Source organism: Rattus norvegicus, chromosome 12 (genome assembly GCF_036323735.1).
Source record: "Rattus norvegicus strain BN/NHsdMcwi chromosome 12, GRCr8, whole genome shotgun sequence".
Lineage (NCBI taxonomy): Eukaryota > Metazoa > Chordata > Mammalia > Rodentia > Muridae > Rattus > Rattus norvegicus.
Window position 1 is genome coordinate 46,212,711 of NC_086030.1, and position 19,472 is coordinate 46,232,182.

A 19,472-nucleotide genomic window follows, 5' to 3' on the forward strand; every position below is an offset into this window, starting at 1 on the left:
ATCCATGTTCCTGTGAACAATCTGAGGAAACTCAGTAGGTCACATACACACATGCACACACACACACACACACACACACACACGCTTGAATGTGCATGCACACATGCACACATACATGCACACATATATGCACATATGTGCACATGAGTACACATGTGTGCACACACATACATACAAATGCACATGACAGGAAAGCAGAAGCAAAGAGAGGCTATTTAGAAAGAGGCAGGTAAATGTAAGGGAGACAAGTATAATGGGAAATAAATATGATGGGAAGGCATTATGACTATGTATAAAAACATCAGAGTTAAGCCCATAATTATATATAATTAATACATATTTAAAATATGTATTCCAAGCTAGGACTGGCGGCATAGGCTGTTAATCTCAGCTACTTTGAGAGCTGACCCAGGAAGATGGCAAGTTCAAGGACAGGTCGGGCTATAAAGGAAGTTCAAAGGCAGACCAGACAACCTAGTGAGACCATGTCCCCCTACTAACCCTCCCACATCCCCCTCCCCTCTTCTTCCCCTCCCCTCCTCTCCCCCTTCACTCCTCTCCCCTCCTCTCCCCTTTCTCACCTCCCTCCTCTCCCCCTCACTTCTCTCCTCCCCCTCCTCCCTCCCCCTCCTCCCTCCCCTTCCTCCCTCCTCCCACTACTCCCACCCCTCCCCCTCCTCCTTCTCCCCCCTACTCCCACCCGTTCTTCTTTCATCTTTGTCAACCAACGAGGGCTGAAGCCGTCCACCATCCCTGAGATGCCGTCCTGAGCACCTTGCCTGAACCGGCTCCCTAAAACCAGAATCCCCAGGCTTTAGACCACAAACAGCCTCTTTGTGCCTTTCCGTCATTTTGTGTTGCGGTGAGGAGTTTGTTTGAGGACGAATATGGAAATTTCACAGCAGTGAAGGACCAAGAGAACAGACAAATTGTCAGCGTGGTAAGATTAGTGTGGGGCCTGCTCTCTTTTCTTGACCAGCAGGCAACACTCTCCTAAGTGAGAGTCAAGTCTGCGTCCATTCCCCTTCCATTCTGTGGTAGCCGCGATGACGGTCTGACCAACGATCTGTCTTTTGCTTAAGTTTGAAGCCCCCGCCACAGGTCATGTTACCTACATCTCTGAGCCTTGGCCTTCTGATGTGCACAGTGGGTTAAAATAGGGTGGTTGTTTTTTAACCCCCACGAAGTGCCTTGCACGGTGCCTGGCACAGTACTAAGCATAAACAGTTAGCCATGTGGATATTACTATGAGCATGCCTCGCCTCTCTCACATTTCCGCCATATTGAGTTTCCAGGGCGTCCTATGACAGATCTTCCCCACCTCTGTCCTGGTTGTCCTCACAGCCAGGACCCCTCCTCCCTCTTACTTTCTACATGTCGGACTCCGTCTACGTCCCTGCCTGACGGAGCTTCTTCTCCCTCCATCTTTCCTGATTTAATAATATTCTATAATCCTCTCGGTTATTAGCACACTTATTTATTCTGTCCCCACCAGAACGGAAGCCACATGAGGGCCAGAGCAGCGAAGGCGATGTTTAGTGAAAAGTTACTGGATGAGTGAATGAGTGAATGAATGAATGAATAAGTGAGTGAATGAGTGAATGAATGAATGAATGAGTGAATGAATGAATGAGTGAATGAATGAATGAATGAGTGAGTGAATGAATGAGTGAATGAATGAGTGAATAAATGAATGGGTGAATGAATGAATGAGTAATGAATGAATGCCCAACGAAGACAGTGGTTGTTAATTTGCCACTCCTCAAAATGACTTTGGAAGCTTCCAAAAACACATACTGAACATCTAAGTAGGATGACTGGCACCTTGACAGGTGCCCAGCACCGTGGCGGCAGGAGACAAGGTAGTGCCAGGGAGATGTTAGTGACCTCCCCCCCAAAAAAGACAGACAGGAGCTGATGTAAATTAGAATAGGGCCTTTTGATTCAAGCTAGCCTGGGCCCCTCCAACACAGGAGATTTCTCTCTAAACTACGGATTCCCCCACTTCACAAATGACTCACTCTTTCCTCTACCTGAGCCGAGAAGCCTAAACAGTATTCGCAAGCCACTCTAAATTAAACAGTCACTCGAGTCTCGTCCATCCACAGACCGTGTTCAAAGGCAGGCCTGCAGTGTCCCCCAGTGTTGTACCTCCCTCTGGGAGACCAGTGCAGCTTTACCAGAGTACAGAATGAAAGTGTTTCCGTCACACACTTTGTCAGACGGCATGAACTCCCCCCCTGCCTTTCCCCTTTTCTCTAGGATCCTACAAGCAAAAACGTAGTTGTCACCATATGCAGGTCTTGGTCAGGTGCTGTGAGAAACCCCATGCCATGCCCAGGCATCATAAATATCAGTGTAAAGATAGTGGTTGGGGAGGCAAAGAGGAGGATCTATACCATCTAACCTGGGCTACTTACTTAACTCCAGGACAGTGAGAGACCCTATATCAGCCCCTTATACACATACGTGCACACATTAAATAAATAAATAAATAAATAAATACCAGAGAGCCATGCATGGTGGTAGATACTTTTCATCCCAGCCCTCAGGAGACAGAGATAGGAGGATCAGGAGTTCAAGGCCAGCCTGGGTAACACAGGAAGCCCTTGTAATAAATAAGTCTTCATCAAGAATGCAGGGATAGCACAACATTAATGGGGCGTGGGGGGAGTCTGTCGCTGCAGCTCAGTCTCTTGAATCATGATGGAAACAGAACACGGAGCTATGACAGAGATAGAAGTATCAGCTTAGAAGGCTGTCTACCCTAGAGGGGGCAGGAGCCAGGAAGTCATAGTTTTGAAACAAAGGAAAAAATTAAAATAACCAAACACCACCTATGTCTACATACACACAGAGAGGGGGGGAGACAGACAGACAGACAGACAGACAGACAGACAGACAGAGGAACAGAGAGAGATTGGAGGGGTAAGATAAGAATACCATGAGCCCCTTCCCTCCCAGTTCTACCTCTTGAAGTTTCCACCACCAAGCCTGAAGCCCACTGGGGAACATTCCCAGAACTATAGCAGGAGCCAAACATTTAAAAAGGGGGTTGGGGCAATGAGAAAGAAAAAGCAGAAAAGAAGGGAAAGAAGAAAAAAGGAGGGAGGGGAGAGGGAAAAGGTCCGATTGGATTTACTTAGAAAGAAATGCCACCAAGTCTAAGCTCAAAAGGTCCAACCAACTAGCCAAATGAGAAACACAAGACTAGTGTCTAGAGGAAATACCAATGGCCCATCTGCCACATCTACCAGGATTTACAGCAGTCTGTTCATAGCAAGAACAAAACATCCCCTCTGCAGTATGTGCTGTGCTCCCTCTGCAGCCAGTGCTCCCTCTGTGGCCTGTGCTGTACTCCCACTGTAGCCTATGCTCCCTCTGCAGTCAGCACTCCCTTGCAGCCAGTGCTCCCTCTGTGGCCTGTGCTGTGCTCCCACTGTAGCCTATGCTCCCTCTGCAGTCAGCGCTCCTTCTGCAGCCTGTGCTGTGCCACCGACCTTGCCAGAGGGAGGATGAAGCTGTCTTAACAAAGATTCTAGGAAATGTGCAAGGCATTCACGTGTGAAGGACCAGGATTAGACATGCAGACCGATTACTCCAGCTTTATCTCGGGGTGCAAATTTCCTTCTCCCAACATCTATCTAAGCGTGGTTAGTCATCAAGGAAGCAGGAGGAGTGACGGGATTATTTCCACAGGATTTGTGGGTGAAGCATCTAGAAGACATACCAAGCTGCTTAACACTGAGAAAGAAGATTGAGTGATGTTTCCTGTTCTGTTTGTTTCTGCAGTGTTCAAGTGATCGACATGTATCCAAATTGCTTTCGTAATTTTTTTAAAGAATAAGATAATTTAAACTGGGCCAGTGAGGTGGCTCAGCGGGTAAAAGCGATTATCCCAAGCTTTTTCAATGACCTGAGTTCAATCCCCCACCACCGCCATAGCAGAAGCCCCTTAGTCTGGAATCTTGAAACTCTTTAGTCTTCTGCCCTGATCCCGCCCCAATAGTACGTTTACCTGGCAGACTTACCAGGGAGAGCCCTTCTCCAAGAGGCAGGAGGGGAAACAAAGCGAGAGCTCTCTATATACAGAGCAGAGAATCCTCCTTGGCACTGAAGGAGGTTGTTTCAACTGTTTAAGCCAACGGCAGCCTCCTTTGGAAACTCTCTCATGAGCCTTGGAGAGAGGGTGGTACCCAAGGAGGGTCACTGGCAGGATGTCAGGCTGGCTGAAGGTGTAGAAGGATGTATCCATCCATAGCTTGTACTCAAATCCCTTAGCTGGGTGGTCATTGTGGCTTTGCTGACCTTCCCTCAAACAAGCCAAGAAGCCTAGAATACCCCCGTCTCTCCGCTGAGCCCCTATCTCTCTCCTGATTTCCCCATCTCTCCCCTGAGCCCACAGTCGAAACCCTGACAACACGTGTGCCTTTCAGTGTGGCCCGGGCTGGTTGTCCTCCCGACTTATTTGGTCACTGCTAGTGAAGAACAGAAGATTTCTCTGTCTAGACAGTCAAGAGTTAATCCTGTTTGAGGGTCTCAGTATTTCTCCTCTTCTTACTCAAGTCATCAGGACAAACGGCTGATCTCTAAGTTGTTTTCCAAAGACACACAAAAGAATGATAATTTGTCTGTCCGGGGTGGGTAGTCTGAATCTTCCTAACTCTAAGTTAGATTACAATGTCCGTATTTGGACACCTAGTGATCCTAGCAGTGTCTTTGACTGGGAAGAGTCTAAAACACCTGTCTGAACTTGGGTCCTTGTGATCACGGAGATGGACAGAGGTGGAGGCACCCTGTCACCCTCAAAGATACCAGAGGAGGTGGGGGTAGCAGCTGATTCACAGGAAAAGTGGTGTCCAATTCACGTGTTAATTCCTTGAACCCTCCATGTGAAGCTCCCAATCCTCACACAGGGACAATGGGCCTTGAAATGGTTGGTTCCTTCTGGGCCTATCCCAACTACTCAAATAGAATCTGACCTCTGAGATGAGGTAGATCTCAAATAGCCCTGAGTGGACCTGGAGCTGGCTGGTGTCAAGGACTTAGCCTGAAGAACTGATCCTAGGCCTCTCTGCCTCTGTTGCCCCAGTCTTGCGTGGTTCTGGAGGATCAAACCTCAGGGCCTTTGATGAGTTGAACTAGCCTTCTACCCACTGAGCTACATCCTTGACGGAGTGGAAAAGGAGGCTTGGCTCACCAATTACTCTTAGCATGCCTGAGAAGCCAAGCCATGAGTGACACAGAAAAGGACCCCCACGCCCACCCCCGAATACTGGGAGATTAAGGAAAGAGGAACAAGGCTCCATGGGTAGCCTTTCTCCTTGTTGCAACATTTTAACAGTCTGAGAAGCTACATCTGGAGTTACCGGTTAAAAGAGATCTTGGCTTGGGCATAGAGATAAATGAGTAATCGAGCCAAAGTTCTTAGTGTGTGAATGACTGGATGTTTTCCGTAAATAACCAAACAGCAGATAGCTTGGGCTTGACCAACTGCTGTAACCTTTGTCCCAAGTCCCTAACGATGTCACGGTAGCACGAAAGCAGCCACAAGCAAACAAATGAAGTTCGTCTCTGATCCAAATGCGTTTTATAAAACCAGGTGGCCACCAGGGGTGTGGGGCATACTTTGCAATGACTGCCCTAATGGTTGATACTGCCATGTCCTTTCATTGTGTATATAGGTATCTGCAGGGCTAGATGTGCAGCCTTGCTGTGCTCCCTCTGCAGCATGTGCTGTGCTCCGCTGTAGCCTGTGCTGTGCGCTTGCTTGGCACGTGAGGTTGTGGGAACTGAGGTATTAGGCAGAATGAGAGAAGCAAGCCACACCACTCACGTGGTCTCTCTGTGGGTGACAGAGACAAAAAGCGGTCCTTGGGGGTGGGGGTGGGGGTGGGGATGGGAGTGGAAGTAGGAAATACAGAAGCCTTGGACTGAAGGCATCCTGAGGAGAGATGATTGCCATGTCTTCTCCACAGAGATGAATAGACACCAATGGCTCCTTAAGAGCTGTTCCATCAAGATGGCCGAGAAGGTGCATGCCTTCCCTTATGAGTTGCCTGTGGTCACCGGCTCTTTCTTTGTGTCCCCCAGGCTCAGAACAGCTACAATGACGGAGACTATGAAGGAGCCAGGAGGCTGGGGCGGAATGCCAAGTGGGTGGCTGTGGCTTCCATCATCATCGGCCTGGTCATCATTGGCGTTTCCTGTGCGGTGCACTTCTCCAGGAAGTAAGTAGGGGCTCCAAGCTGTAAAGACTCCCCACCACCCCCAGTGCCTGCAGGGATCTGTTAGGTTAGGTTAAGATAGGCTTTGAGAATTTAAAAAAAAAAAAAAAGGAGGGTCTTTGTGTTTTCTTGTTACACAGACCATGCAGGGCATACTCAAGGTCTCTCTCCCATACAGGCATTCCGAGACTCAGACTATCAGCGACTCAGCTGTCTTATAGCCGTTCTATCTAGAGAAGAAGAGATGGGTTCAGCTTGACACGACTGTACCCATCTTGAGTCATGACTGACATGTTTACCCGCAGAATGACCCTAGTCAGTTTTTCCCGCTTAGTTTCCCCTTAAATGACACGTACCCAAAATCGTTAAAGTAGAATATGGGAGATGACGATCAGACTCAAGGGCTCAAGGGTCACATCTGACCTTTCAATACCGCCTGAAGAGGAACTAGGGAATTTCCAACAAGGATGGAGTCGCCTCCCCCTTCGTTCTGACCCAAGCAGTAGGCATCCGACTGTTCTTGTGTTGCCTGGAACCAAGATCACCTCAGCAAGTCCTACCAGTAAAGTGTAGTGGGCAGCCTTCGACCTGGCACATCAGGGTCCGTCCTCACACACTGGGACCGGATTGCTCTGGTGCAGTAGTAAATATTCTGGCCTCTCTCACCACCTCTGTCACAAATACTGAGCTCTGTCATGGGGGACACAGCTGCAGCCGTAGAGGGCGTGGGAACAATCTCCGAGGCTACGTCCCAGTAAAACCTTATTCACAGAGCAGGTGTTTCTCTCTGGAGGCTATGGCTTCCCAACCTTCATTGCTAGAACAGGAAGTGACACCCGGCTAAGGCAGGGAGTGGGGAAGATCAGAGAACCTACAAGATTCCCCACCGCCTGAGCAAATCCCACGCAGACTCATAATTAAATTACGTCCTGCCTGACTTCACACTGCTCACCGAATTCTTAGTTCAAGGGTTGAAGAGCCATGAGCTCTCCTCTCCTCTCTCTAGAGTTGAACGTATTTTTTTCTGACTTCTCTAATGAGCTACAATGAGCTTCCACTGTAGAATCACTTTCTGACAGAGTTTGGACAAAGGAAAAGGATACACAGTACACAGCCATAGCCATAGCCATAGCCCAGAAATGAGAAGTTTAAACCCACAGTGTGGAGAACCCTATAGATTTTCTTGCTGGGCAATTAATGCTTCCTTCATACTGGACCAAGCCCTCTGCCCCTGAGGCTGAGAGCACCAACCTTGTTTTTGGTGGAGGAGGGAGGAGGTCAGATCCTTAATCTGGATAGATCAGCCACCCCAGCCTTGGCAACTGAGAGGACAGTGATGTCACAGGGGATCAGCTTCCTGTGGCATAAGCCAAATCCACGAGCGATGAGGACCAGGTGGACATGGGAGCCCATGTCATAAGAGAAAGTGTCCCAAGGAGGAAACAGGTGACAGTGTCCAAGGAAGGGAAAAGGAACCCTGAAAGAGCAAAGGGAATTCAGAACTCGTTTAGATGACACTGGCGTCATCAAGCTCAGTGAAATGCAATGACGTCGGTCTGGGATGGAGAAAGATAAGAATCCTGGAGAGGAGATGTGAACATGCCTGACTTCATTCCTAAAGAAGACACTGTGTGCATGTGTGTGCCTGTGTGTGCATGGGTGTGTATGCCTGCATGAGTGCATATGAATGTGTGTGCATGGGTGTGCCTGTGTGTGCATGGGTGTGTATGTGTGCATGAGTGCATATGAATGTGTGTGCATGTGTGTGCCTGTGTGTGCATGGGTGTGTATGCCTGCATGAGTGCATATGAATGTGTGTGCATGTGTGTGCCTGTGTGTGCATGGGTGTGTATGTGTGCATGAGTGCATATGAACGTGTGTGCATGTGTGTGCCTGTATGTGCATGGGTGTGTATGCCTGCATGAGTGCATATGAATGTGTGTGCATGTGTGTGCATGTGTGTATGCATACATGAGTGTGTGTGCATGTACGTGTGTGGGCACTTTGTGTTCCTGTGTTCATGTGTGTATGTGTGCATGTATATGTATGTTGTATATGTATGTTGTGTATGTATGTGTGTGGATGCATATATAGGTATGTGTGTGGGTATGTGGGTATGTGTAGGTTTATGTGTGTGCAGGTACATGTGTGTCTGTGTGCACCTGTATATGTGTGGGGGTACATATGTGTACACACGTGTGCATTGTGTGTGCATGCATGTGTTTATGTGTGTACGTGTGTGTGTGTGTGTTTAAAGGACTGTGAAGCATTAGTAATAGTACAGGCTTGGTACTAGACTACATGGGCCTAGGCTCTCACCTCAAACCAATCGTTTAACTTTCTCAGCCCTTAGTTCCCCCAGCTGTGGTTCACATTAAGGAGGTGACAGAGAACATGTACAGTTTGGTGGCTTCTTAATGCATTGGAAATGCAGGCCCCTTGCTGAAGTTATTATCACTCTTGCTGTGGGTGTGGCAAGGGGGACCTGGGTTGTGAAGAGGCCACTGAAGAGGGTTCAGGGGTGTGTTTTCATGAGCCAAGCTCAAAGAGCAGTGTTCCAGGGGAAGGAACAAGCCAGTCCAGGCTTCATTTCTAAGGAAAACACAAAGTGCCCAAATCAGACTGAGAGCTAGGTGGATTATAGTCACAGCAGTGTGAGACTCACAATGTTGCTGGCACACACGGATCCTGTCACACGCCAGGTGACACTCAGAGCTCTCACATGGCAAGCTTGCCTAACCACTCCACACAACTCAAGAGGAAATACCATGTGACAGAGGAGGAGGAGGCTGAGGCTCAGAGAGGCAAGGTAATGTGCCTAAAACTTTTATAGATGGCTGGCAGAAAAGATAGGATTTAACTGCAGCTCTTCATTCTGGGTTTGTGTTTACACGCACATGCTTTCATGTGTGTGTGTGTGTGTGTGTGTATGTGTGTGTGTGTGTGTGTGCATGTCTTATGTATGTATATGTGTGTGCGGCTGGATTCACCTCTACAGGTCCCTTACAAGTCAGGGGTTGATAGTACTGAACCCAGACGGACGTCTCAGCCCTCAGCCCTGGGGTGACCGACTTGCACTGCCACATCTGGCTCTTATGCTAGTGCTAGAGACCTGAAATCATCCTTACCCAGCAAGCACTGAGCTGTGTCCCTGCATCAGCACGAGGATCTTTAACTACAACCTCCTCCTACCTGTCTGTCAAGGTCTCCTTTTCTGATATGCCCAGTGACAGGGATAAAGTGTTCTTGCTTTACTAAGGTCAACTCCAGCGCTCATTAATGGGGGTGACAGTACCGTGAGGTTTGTGAGTCAGGGCTGAAGCTCACAGGTGTCCAGGGTCAGCCAGGGAACATTCACAAATGTATTAAAGAGAGCAGCCATCCCTCCAGATGTTGGTCCCAGTTTTAAAAGGTATTCGCAACCTGATTTGCATGTTGACAACCATACTGTTTAAAGCCGAAACAAGGGTCAAAACCCAAGCATAAAATAGTAGGCACACCTGCAGATTGGAACCTGTCTGCTTGGCATTCTGAGGTAAAAATTTAGCTTTCAAACATAAGATCTTCAGGGTCGCTGAGACCACTCTGCAGTGAAGAGCGCTTCCCGCTCTTAGCCAGGAACTGAGTTTGGTCCTAGGACCCAGGAGGAATAGCTCACAACTGCCTGTAACTCCAGCTCCAGGAGCATCTGGCACCTCCTGGCATCTACTGACACTTGATATCTAATACACATTTGCACACGCAAACACACATTTGCACACACATACACACATGCGCGCGTATGCGCGTGCGAGCGTGCACACACACACACTTTATTAAAAAGGAGTTTGTCCGGGTTGGGGATTTGGCTCAGTGACAGAGCGCTTGCCTAGGAAGCGCAAGGCCCTGGGTTCGGTCCCCAGCTCCGAAAAAAAGAACCAAAAAAAAAAAAAAAAGGAGTTTGTCCCTAAGATATCACCCAAGTTGTTTTTTGGGGTTTGGGGGGGGGTGACCAAGAGACCCAGAAGTTATGGCATAAGAACATCCACTACGGGGCTGGGGATTTAGCTCAGTGGTAGAGCGCTTACCTAGGAAGTGCAAGGCCCTGGGTTCAGTCCCCAGCTCCGAAAAAAAGAACCAAAAAAAAAAAAAAAAAAGAACATCCACTACTCATAATACAAATGACAAAGTATTGGTGTGTGCAGACTTATGGTTGAGGCGTTCCTAGTACAAAAATAAACTATGAATTGGAGGCCACCTCTCCATTCTGTCTTCCTCGAGGTTGTGTCTCACAGTGGTTAGAGCGTGGCTTTAGATGTCAATTTTTACCAGGATTCAAGTCCCTGTTCAGACCTGGCCTGGTGAGGTCCACCTTTAATCCCGGCAGTCAGACTGCTGAAGAAAGCGTAGCTCTCTGAGATCAAGGACAACCTGTACTCCGTATCGAGTTCCTGAACTGCATAGTGAGATCTTGTCTCAAAATAAAACCTAGAGCTAACACACAGGCCATCTGGAACTTGCCGTTACGTTCTCCGACTCCTTTATCCCTATCTGCAGAATAAGCTAGAATTACCTTCCTATCTATACATTCAGATCCCTTTTAGGTACACTTCTCTCCAAGATCTCAAAGGAAACAAAAGAGGGTTTCCAGAGTTAGAATCCCACGGAGAAAATTAAATGATTTATAGCACTTTGCAGGAGTGAAGGCCAGTCTAGGCTATGTCCTAAGATCCTGCCACAGATAAATTAATATTTTTACATTTTGTTCTTTGTATATGAGACAGAAAAGAGGGAGGGAGGGAGGGAAGGAGGGAGGGAGGGAGGGAGGGAGCCCATAGCCCATAGAAATCAATTGCTTCTTCCAGTAAGCAGAATAGCAGAGCCAATTTCTTTATAATCCTTTGAAGTAAAATATCCCGGCCCCTCTGTGGAGGAATTAAGTTGCATTGTGGGAGCTCTTAAAGCACAGGTCCCCAAATTTTGGACTGCCTAAGAATCACCTGGGAAGGTTTAAAGATATCGTCATTCAACAAACGTTTAGAGGGTTCCAACTGGATACATCAGATGTGAGCCTGAGTCTACAATGTTTCAGCTCTGAACTCTTTCCCCATCCCAGTGTTTAATGAAGGCCTGAACCTGGCATCCTTCTCCCTCCGGAAGTCCAGGGCTCAGCAAGGGCAGCCCTTAGCAGAGCGGTCAGTTTTCCTTTACCTCAGCAAGCTCGCTGTCCTAGTTTGCTCTAAGGCAATGCCAAGGCAGGACTAGGGTTACGGGCTAGCATGTGCCCCCACAGCAGGCTCCGTTGTGACAACCCGGAAGTTGGAAAGGACTTCATGGAAGGGCGGGGAGATCTGACTACGGGGAACATCAAGGCTGGGTGAGACAAAAAGTCATGAATGTGTGAACTTTCTGAGTCTAATTCAGAATGCCTCTCTAAAGAAAAGGAACTGGGTTTTTTTTTTTTTGTTTTTTTTGTTTTTTTTTTTTTTTTTTTGGTTCTTTTTTTCGGAGCTGGGGACCGAACCCAGGGCCTTGCGCTTCCTAGGCAAGCGCTCTACCACTGAGCTAAATCCCCAGCCCCAGGAGCTGTTTTTAAGAACTGTATTTGTCTTTAAAAAACCAAACAAGCAAAGCAAAAATAAAATAAAATAAAATAAAATAAACAAAACCAAGTGATCCAGGCGTGGTGACACACATCTTTCATCCCAGCACTCAGGAGGCGGAGGTGGGAGGATCTCTGAGTTCAAGACCAACCTGGTCTCTATGTAGACAGAGGCTCCAGGACAATCAGGACTAATAGAGACCCTGTCTCAAAACAAAACAGACAAACACAAACAAACAAAACAAGGGTGAGCCGGAGAGATGGCTCAGTGGTTAAGCACACTGGCTGTTCATTTGGAGGACCTGGGTTCAATTCCCAGCACCCACATCAGGTGGCTCACTACTGTTTGTAACTCCAGTCACTGGGGATCTGAGGCCCTCCTCTGGTCTCCAAGGGCACCAAACATGCATGCAAGACAGACAGACAGATAAGTAGATATAAAGGCTAAGAGTATTTGCTGCTCTTCCAGAGGACTGAGTCCAGTTCCCAGCACCCACATCGAACAGGCCTGCGGTCACCTATAACTCCAGCTCCAGGAGACCCGATGCTCTCTTCTGGCCTCAGAGAGCACTAAATTCACATGCAAATACACATGCATCCATAAATAAAAATAATAAAGTAAATATTTAAAAAAATAAAACAAACAAAAGAAATGGTCTTTGTAGCTAGCAGGGTGGTGTGCCTAAAACCCCAGCACAGACAGGTAGAGAGAAAGAAAGCAATGAGACTGTGAGCCTAAGGCTATCCTCGGCTACATAGCAAGTTCAAGACCAGCCTGGGCTATGTGAGTTTCTACCTCAAAAAGTATTAATCTCAAAAAGAGAATTTTTAATTAATATAGCTCAGTGATAAAGTACCAGGTTGGTGTGAGCAAGAACCAAGGTTTGGTCCCTGGCACTGAAAAATATTATAGTAGTAGCAGCAGCAGTAATAGTAGTAGTAGTAGTAGTAGTAGTAGTAGTAGTAATAGTAGTAGTAGCAGCAGCAGCAGTAATAGTAGTAATAGTAGTAATAGTAGTAGTAGTGATAGTAGTAGAAGTAGTAGTAATAGTAGCAGTACTAGTAGTAGTAGTAGTAGCAGTAATAGTAGTAGTAATAGTAGCAGCAGCAGTAGTAGTAGTAGTAATCGTAGCAGTAATAGTAGTAGTAGCAGTAGTAGTAATAGTAATAGTAGTAGTAGTAATAGTAGTAGTAGCAGCAGCAGCAGTAATAGTATTATAATAGTAGCAGCAGTAATAGTAGTAGTAGTAGCAGCAGCAGTAATAGTAGTAATAGTAGTAGTAGTGATAGTAGTAGAAGTAGTAGTAATAGTAGCAGTAGTAGTAGTAGTAGCAGTAATAGTAGTAGTAATAGTAGCAGTAACAGCAGTACTAGTAATAGTAGCAGTAATAGTAGTAGTAGTAGTAGTAGTAGTAGTAGTAAAGTAGCTAGTCTTTATTCTCAAGAAGTAATAATAAGACGAATAGAATTCAAATGGCCGATGTCTCCATTGTCTTTCTTTAAAGAGTCCCAAATCATAATAATCTTTAACCAAACTCACAAAAAGTTCTCATGCAATTCTGCACGCTACCTAAGTAAGTCACGTGATGTTGGAGGAGCGGTTCCATGCCATCAACATCAGAGAACATGAAGACAATGCAAATATTCGGTATTTTGCACGGAACAATGTCTCGTCAGATGGTTCCAGCCCAAGACAGCATCAGAAACTTGAAGTCTCTCAAAGTCAGGCTTCTCGGCCCTCAAGTTGCCAGGAGAGTTGCCGAGATGAATCGCACAGATGAAAGGTGGTATTTCTCATCCTGAACATAGGCAAATCCCCAGCCTAAGCCACTGTCTTCAGGGTTTAGCTTTCTCCTAATTACCTTGAGAATTCAAGCAAGGTTAGGCTATACTCTGTGGTCATGTCCACGCTAACTCAGCGCTCAGACTCCCTGCAATAGACTCAGCTCAGGGACTTGTCAGTGTAGATCTCTGGGTCTCAGACAAGCCCTGGAGTGATCTAAAGTATGCAGCATCTCACGGGGGATTAAGTCTAGGTCTCCTAACATCACAGAACTACTGTCCTACAGTTCTTACTCAATGAAAAAACACTCTCGCCCATGGGCGGGCGTGTGCCATGAAACCAGACTGTTTACATGCCTAGCAGAGGAGACAAATACGTGTTCTCCTTTTTGTATACCTTCGAAGCAGCATACTTCTGTAGTCAGACGGAGGTTGGTAGAGCAGCAAACACTAGCTGGGTGCCTTGCAATTCAGATAACCTCTCCCCATCGGGATGTAAGCCTCAGATTAAATGTGACTTGCTAACAGCTAGGAATCAGGGTTCCGGGACCCCTCTTCAGACTCCTCCCATTTCCGTAGCTGCCCCACCCCCGAACTCATGGAAATACTGATGTGCACTTACTTATGCTGTAAGCATCCCATGTGAGCTTCCCTGCCTCTCTGCAACATCCTCCAAGGCACCGGTTGTTGGAGATCTAGAAGCTTCTCAGGCCCTGTCTCTCTGAACGGTTGCAGGGGTTTCAGACCGTTGGCATGAGGAACTAATGTTAACTCAGTCTCTTTCCCTTCCCCGGAGGTTGGGAAGAGGAGATACTGGGACTGAAGACTTACTGCTGGGTCCCCACATGGTTGGTTTCCACGGCAACCACCCAGCATCACTAGGGCTATCCAGGACCATGCCAGGAGCTATCCCTTAGAACGAAAGATAATCTTATTACTTGAGAAAGTCTGAGAAAATCTGAAACGTTTTATGAGTATCTGGCGTCAAAGATATTCTGTCAGGGCTTCCGTCTGCGAGGACTGAAGGGTTGTCTCAGCTCCCTGGGGCAGCAACCAGAGACACCTGCTGCTTCCCTTTATTGCTGCTTCCAAAATAACTCCACATCTCCTGCATCTTCATCTTCTCCTCCTCACCCTCCTCCTCCTCTCCCTCCTCCCCCTCCTCCTCCTTCTCATCCCCCTCCTCATCCTCGTCTTCATCCCCCTCCTCACCATCCTCCTCATCCTCCTTCTCCTCCTCACCTTCCCCCTCCTCTACCTCCTCCCCTCCTCCTCGTCCCCCTCCTCATCTTCCTTCTCCTCCACCTCCTTCTCCTCCTCTACCTCTTCCCCCCTCATCCTCCTCCTCATCCCCCTCCTCCTCATCCCCCTCCTCACCCTCCTCCTCCTCCTTCTCCTCCCCTTCCCCCTTCCCCTCCTCTCCCTCTTCCCCTCCTCATCCTCCTCCTCATCTTCCTCCTCATCCCCCTCGTCCTCCTCCTCCTTGTCCTCGCCCTCTTCCTCCTCTTCTTCCACACCTTGTCATGCCTGGGCTCACAGCCACTTACCTGATGTTCTGAGGAACCAGTGTAACTTTTTTGGCAACAAGACCAGTTGAGCATGACAGAGTCTGAGTGCCTAGCAACTGTGCTGACCCACAGTTGTGGCAGTCTCGGGTGACCCAGTGGGGCCGAGAGCCTCATCTCATATCTTCTCTGGTGTTGAGTGTACTCAAACTTCCCCCTTGGAAGCCGCCAGAGGAGGGTGCCATTTTACACCCTCAGGCAGATCTGATCGGCCCCAAACACCCCCCTGAACAACTCAAAAGACAGGAAGGGACTGCAGGCCGAAGTCCTCGGCTGTATGTGTAGAGCGCTTGGAGGCTGCCTGAACAGTAAACACATTGGGCTCACACAAAAAGAGTAAGAGTTAGGTTCTCACCCATGTTCACTTCTGCTGACTGAGTGTGGTGACAGCCGGTGACAGTTGGTTTCTCCAGCTTCATCCTGACAGTAGTTCCCATTCTTCGTGGAACGGCATGGATTTCCCATCAAGTAAAATAAATATACAATATGATCTCCAGACATTACCTCTGCGTGGTCTTTAAAATATTTTTAAAGGCAAAATTGTGTTCTTTGCTGTGATTGGCTGAGGCAGGGCTTCCAGGGTATTGTTTTTACATAAATACATCTTCACTGAGGTTTTATTATTCCCACATAAAAACGGGCAAATGGCCTATTCCTCAAAGATTGCTCAGGCCTTCTTTTATTGGCTCTGGTAAGTTAAGAGAGGGAAAATTCAGGGTTAGATATCCAGCAATAGATTTTTTTTTTTACTGTGAGAAAATATAAACTAATGGGGTATGATATAGCACATACAGTAGGGCCTCGGAGAAGCTGAAGCAGGAGGATGGCCTCAAGCTTAGGGATCCATAGCCTGGCCTACTGAGAGTCTGTCTCAAAAGAAAAAAGAAGGATTTCACGAATGAGCAGGAAAGTGAGGTTTAGAACATTAAAGTCTGCGCCATTTTGTCAGTCACATTGAAGCCACTGAAAATGAGATGAGGTGAGATGGGGTTGGCCAAGTGTGAGACGCTGGTTGCTTTACTATTGGGTAGAAAAGCAGCTTGAGGCCATCTTTACCGATGTCTCTCTGGATGTCCACTTGGGCCTCTATGCCTGTGGGTTCCCCATCCTTAAATTCAACCATCCTCAGGCCAAAACTACTTACAAAAATATTGAATCTTCATCACACGGGAGCTGACATTTTTTCCTGCTATTCCCTAAACGGTACAACATAGCAATGCTCTCCACATTTACACTGTGTTCAGAATTATAATCTAGAGATGAAAGGATTTCCTGCAGGTTCTACATAAAGTCGTAAGCCTATTGATATAGGAAATCTGGACTGTGTGAAGAAACGCTGGCGTTCACGGGAGTGGAAGGACCTGGAACCAATCCCCTTCTGATACAGAGAAGAACCATGGTCCCGAGTGCCCACCAACATGCCAGTTTCACACTTCAAACCCCACCTAAGGGTTGAGGAGATGGTTCAGTCAAGAAAGAGCTTGCTGTGTGAGCCCGATGTCCTGAGTTCAGACCCCCAGCACACACGTAAAGATCCACGGGAAAGGCAGAGAGACAAGAGAGTCCCTGGGGCTTGCTGGCCTGCCTGTCACAGTATGAAATCTCCAGGATTTGTAGGAGACACTGACTCAAAAGCTAAGGTAGGGAGGTGATTCTGGACATCCAGTGTTGACCCATGACCTTCACAAGCATAGACACACACACACACACACACACACACACACACACACACATACACATACTACTACCTGTGTATGGATACCTGCATATTTAAATGCAGAAGAAAATGCTGGGAGGACCTATAGAACCCAACACCAAGAACCGAAAACCATTAGGGAAGAGAAAGAGACACAGAGCTGCTCAGTGAATGTAACTGCAATTTGTGTCATTCAGGGTTTTCGCAGGGACCACATTGTCAAACTAAATGCATTTTTCAGGTTTAAAAAAAAAATGCTATTCTAAAGGAAGCCAGCGCTTAGAGTCAAAACCACGAAAGCCCGGTAGTGCACGTATGTCAGCATCCTCCAGTCGGGGTAAGTTCCAGCAAGTAAAACCAGCCAGCCCTCAAGGTCCGCCCCAGAAGTCCTGTGCACTGACTTTCTTTCTCGCATCCTCTCTCCCTCTCTGTGCCACAGCCACTGAGGAAACTGCTCTCAGCTGGCAAGCATGGTGGACGGTCCTCATCTGCACACACCCCAAAGAAGTTTCCGAGGAATGGATCCTTGATTTTAGACTGTGAGATCTTTTCCTCCAGGACTCTCCAGAGGCGGGTCCCTGGCCAATGAACACCCACTAGTCCGGAAGGCAGGAGCTCACGGTGCAGACCCACCCACCGAAGCCATTGGTGGATGGGAAAAAAAGAAAATGGCGTCTCCATGTCTCAGCTCAGCAAACTCTTTGCATCCATTCCTCCACTTCAGGGATGAACTCCAGAAACCTCGCTGCTTTTCACTGGGAGGTCTGGATTTGGGGACAGCGAGGGGAGCAGGTGGTTTTTAGGGAGAGCTGTGAATGCTGGTGTTTACAAAATTGAGTACAAATGCTGTAGCATGCTTAAAGTTCTCTAGTACATTTGAAGTCATAGGTTTATTCTTTTCCATGTTGTAGGGTCTCTTCCATCTCCCTCAGTGTCCCCAGAGTTCACCCCGACCTTCTAGGTTCTCATCTCATTTCTAATTTCCCCCAACAGCCCCCACCGCTTTCTCTTGCTTGCATCTGCATTGATCGCTTGGAGCCAGAGAATGAACCCAGACCTTAGGCACCCTCTTCACCCTCTCCACTCCAAGTGTGGAGTAAACGTGGCTATTTTATGGAATGTCACCTCCTTTTCTATCTCTTTCTTGTAGCAATTCTCAGGCAAGATCTTTGATTTTCCAGGACGCCTGGTCATACCTTGTGCTTCCCCCACCGCCGCCAACCCTTGTATAAAGTCAACTGCTTAGGTGCGACAACCCTGGCTTCATACTGCCGTTGCCCCACCCCCCAGAGCATGCTAACAGTTTTTGCAGTGTGCAAAGCATGTGCCACGGGTGGTACACAATGTCGGTTCTAATTTATAAAGGGGCTGGAGAGATGGCTCAGCGGTTAAGAGCACCGACTGCTCTTCCAGAGGTCCTGAGTTCAAATCCCAGCAACCACATGGTGGCTCACAACCATCTGTAATGGGATCCGATGCCCTCTTCTGGTGTCTGAAGACAGTGTTGTCATATACATAAAATAAATCTTTAAAAAAAAAAAAAAAAGGTAAATCGTGCTGAATTTTGAAGAAGGCTTCCTGCTTTTTCCTTTCTCAGTCCTGGTTGCTGAGAGGAGAATGTCTCTCTTGGGGACCAGTGGGTCCTTCGCAACTTCCTGAAACCCAAGTCATTACCCATCATAGCAAAGAGACAGTGGCCTTGGTCTCTACAGACCTTAGTGACATGGTTTTGTTTTTATGGTAGTTGTTTATAGGCTTCCGTAGTTCTGCACCGACAGACAGACAGACAGGCACTCTGTATCATTTAAGCAAGTGAATTCAGAAAGAGATCTAGAATGATTGACCTAACAGGTGAGATATATATAATATATAACATATATTATATATGTATATTTAATATATATTATATATGTATATATAAAATCTCCAAAACTAATGTCAGAAACACAGTGACACGAACTTGAATTCAGAAAAGAAACCCCCATTTTATTAAATGAACAAGTGATCAGTAGTGAAAACACCTGTTTCAATGCCTTTTGGGAGAGGTGGGATTTTGGGGGGTGGGGGGGAGGTGGATCTCAGGCAACCCAGGCTGGTCTTGAATTGCTATGTAGCCAAAGATGCCTTTCTGCCTCTGCCTCTCAAGTGCTGGGATCCCAGGCTTCTGTCGCCTCTCCCAGACACTCTGCATTTACTTCCTCGAGACTAGCTACGCAAGTTGATTTTGGACGAGTTTCTTCTGAAACATGGAGAGAAGAAAGGATACCTCCTTACCTCATACCGTTATGAAAATTAATTGCTATGATGAATGTTCCCCTGGGGGGAGACTCTGTGTGCTAACCCAATACAAAACATGGTGATTGAAGGTGATTGGGAAAACACTGGGCTCTGGTGGGGATAGGGGGCGGAGGGAGGTGGGGGGAATTGGTGGACACAGGACTCCAACCAGGTGTCATGAGACAGCCCTTGTCCCAGTAGGAGACTCACTTGGGGACAGAAATTCTGAGCATATAGGGATGCCAGCGCCATTCCAGCATATTGGATCCTAATTCTCACATCCTGTTTGTATATGTCTGGGCCCCTGGTCTTTTCTCCAAACCAAACCGAAAGTGTTGTCGAGA

General features: G+C 47.4%; 1 protein-coding gene across 1 annotated transcript in view; it reads left to right on the forward strand.

The window, feature by feature from the left end:
• Positions 1-17,724, forward strand: part of Tmem233 (transmembrane protein 233) — a 41,188-nt gene extending 23,464 nt beyond the window's left edge. The window contains 2 exon segments of the mRNA NM_001398920.1: positions 6,094-6,230; positions 17,291-17,724. Of these exon segments, the coding sequence (NP_001385849.1) occupies positions 6,094-6,230; positions 17,291-17,297 (144 nt within the window). The 3' untranslated portion in view covers positions 17,298-17,724.
• Positions 17,725-19,472: the final 1,748 nt, after the last annotated feature.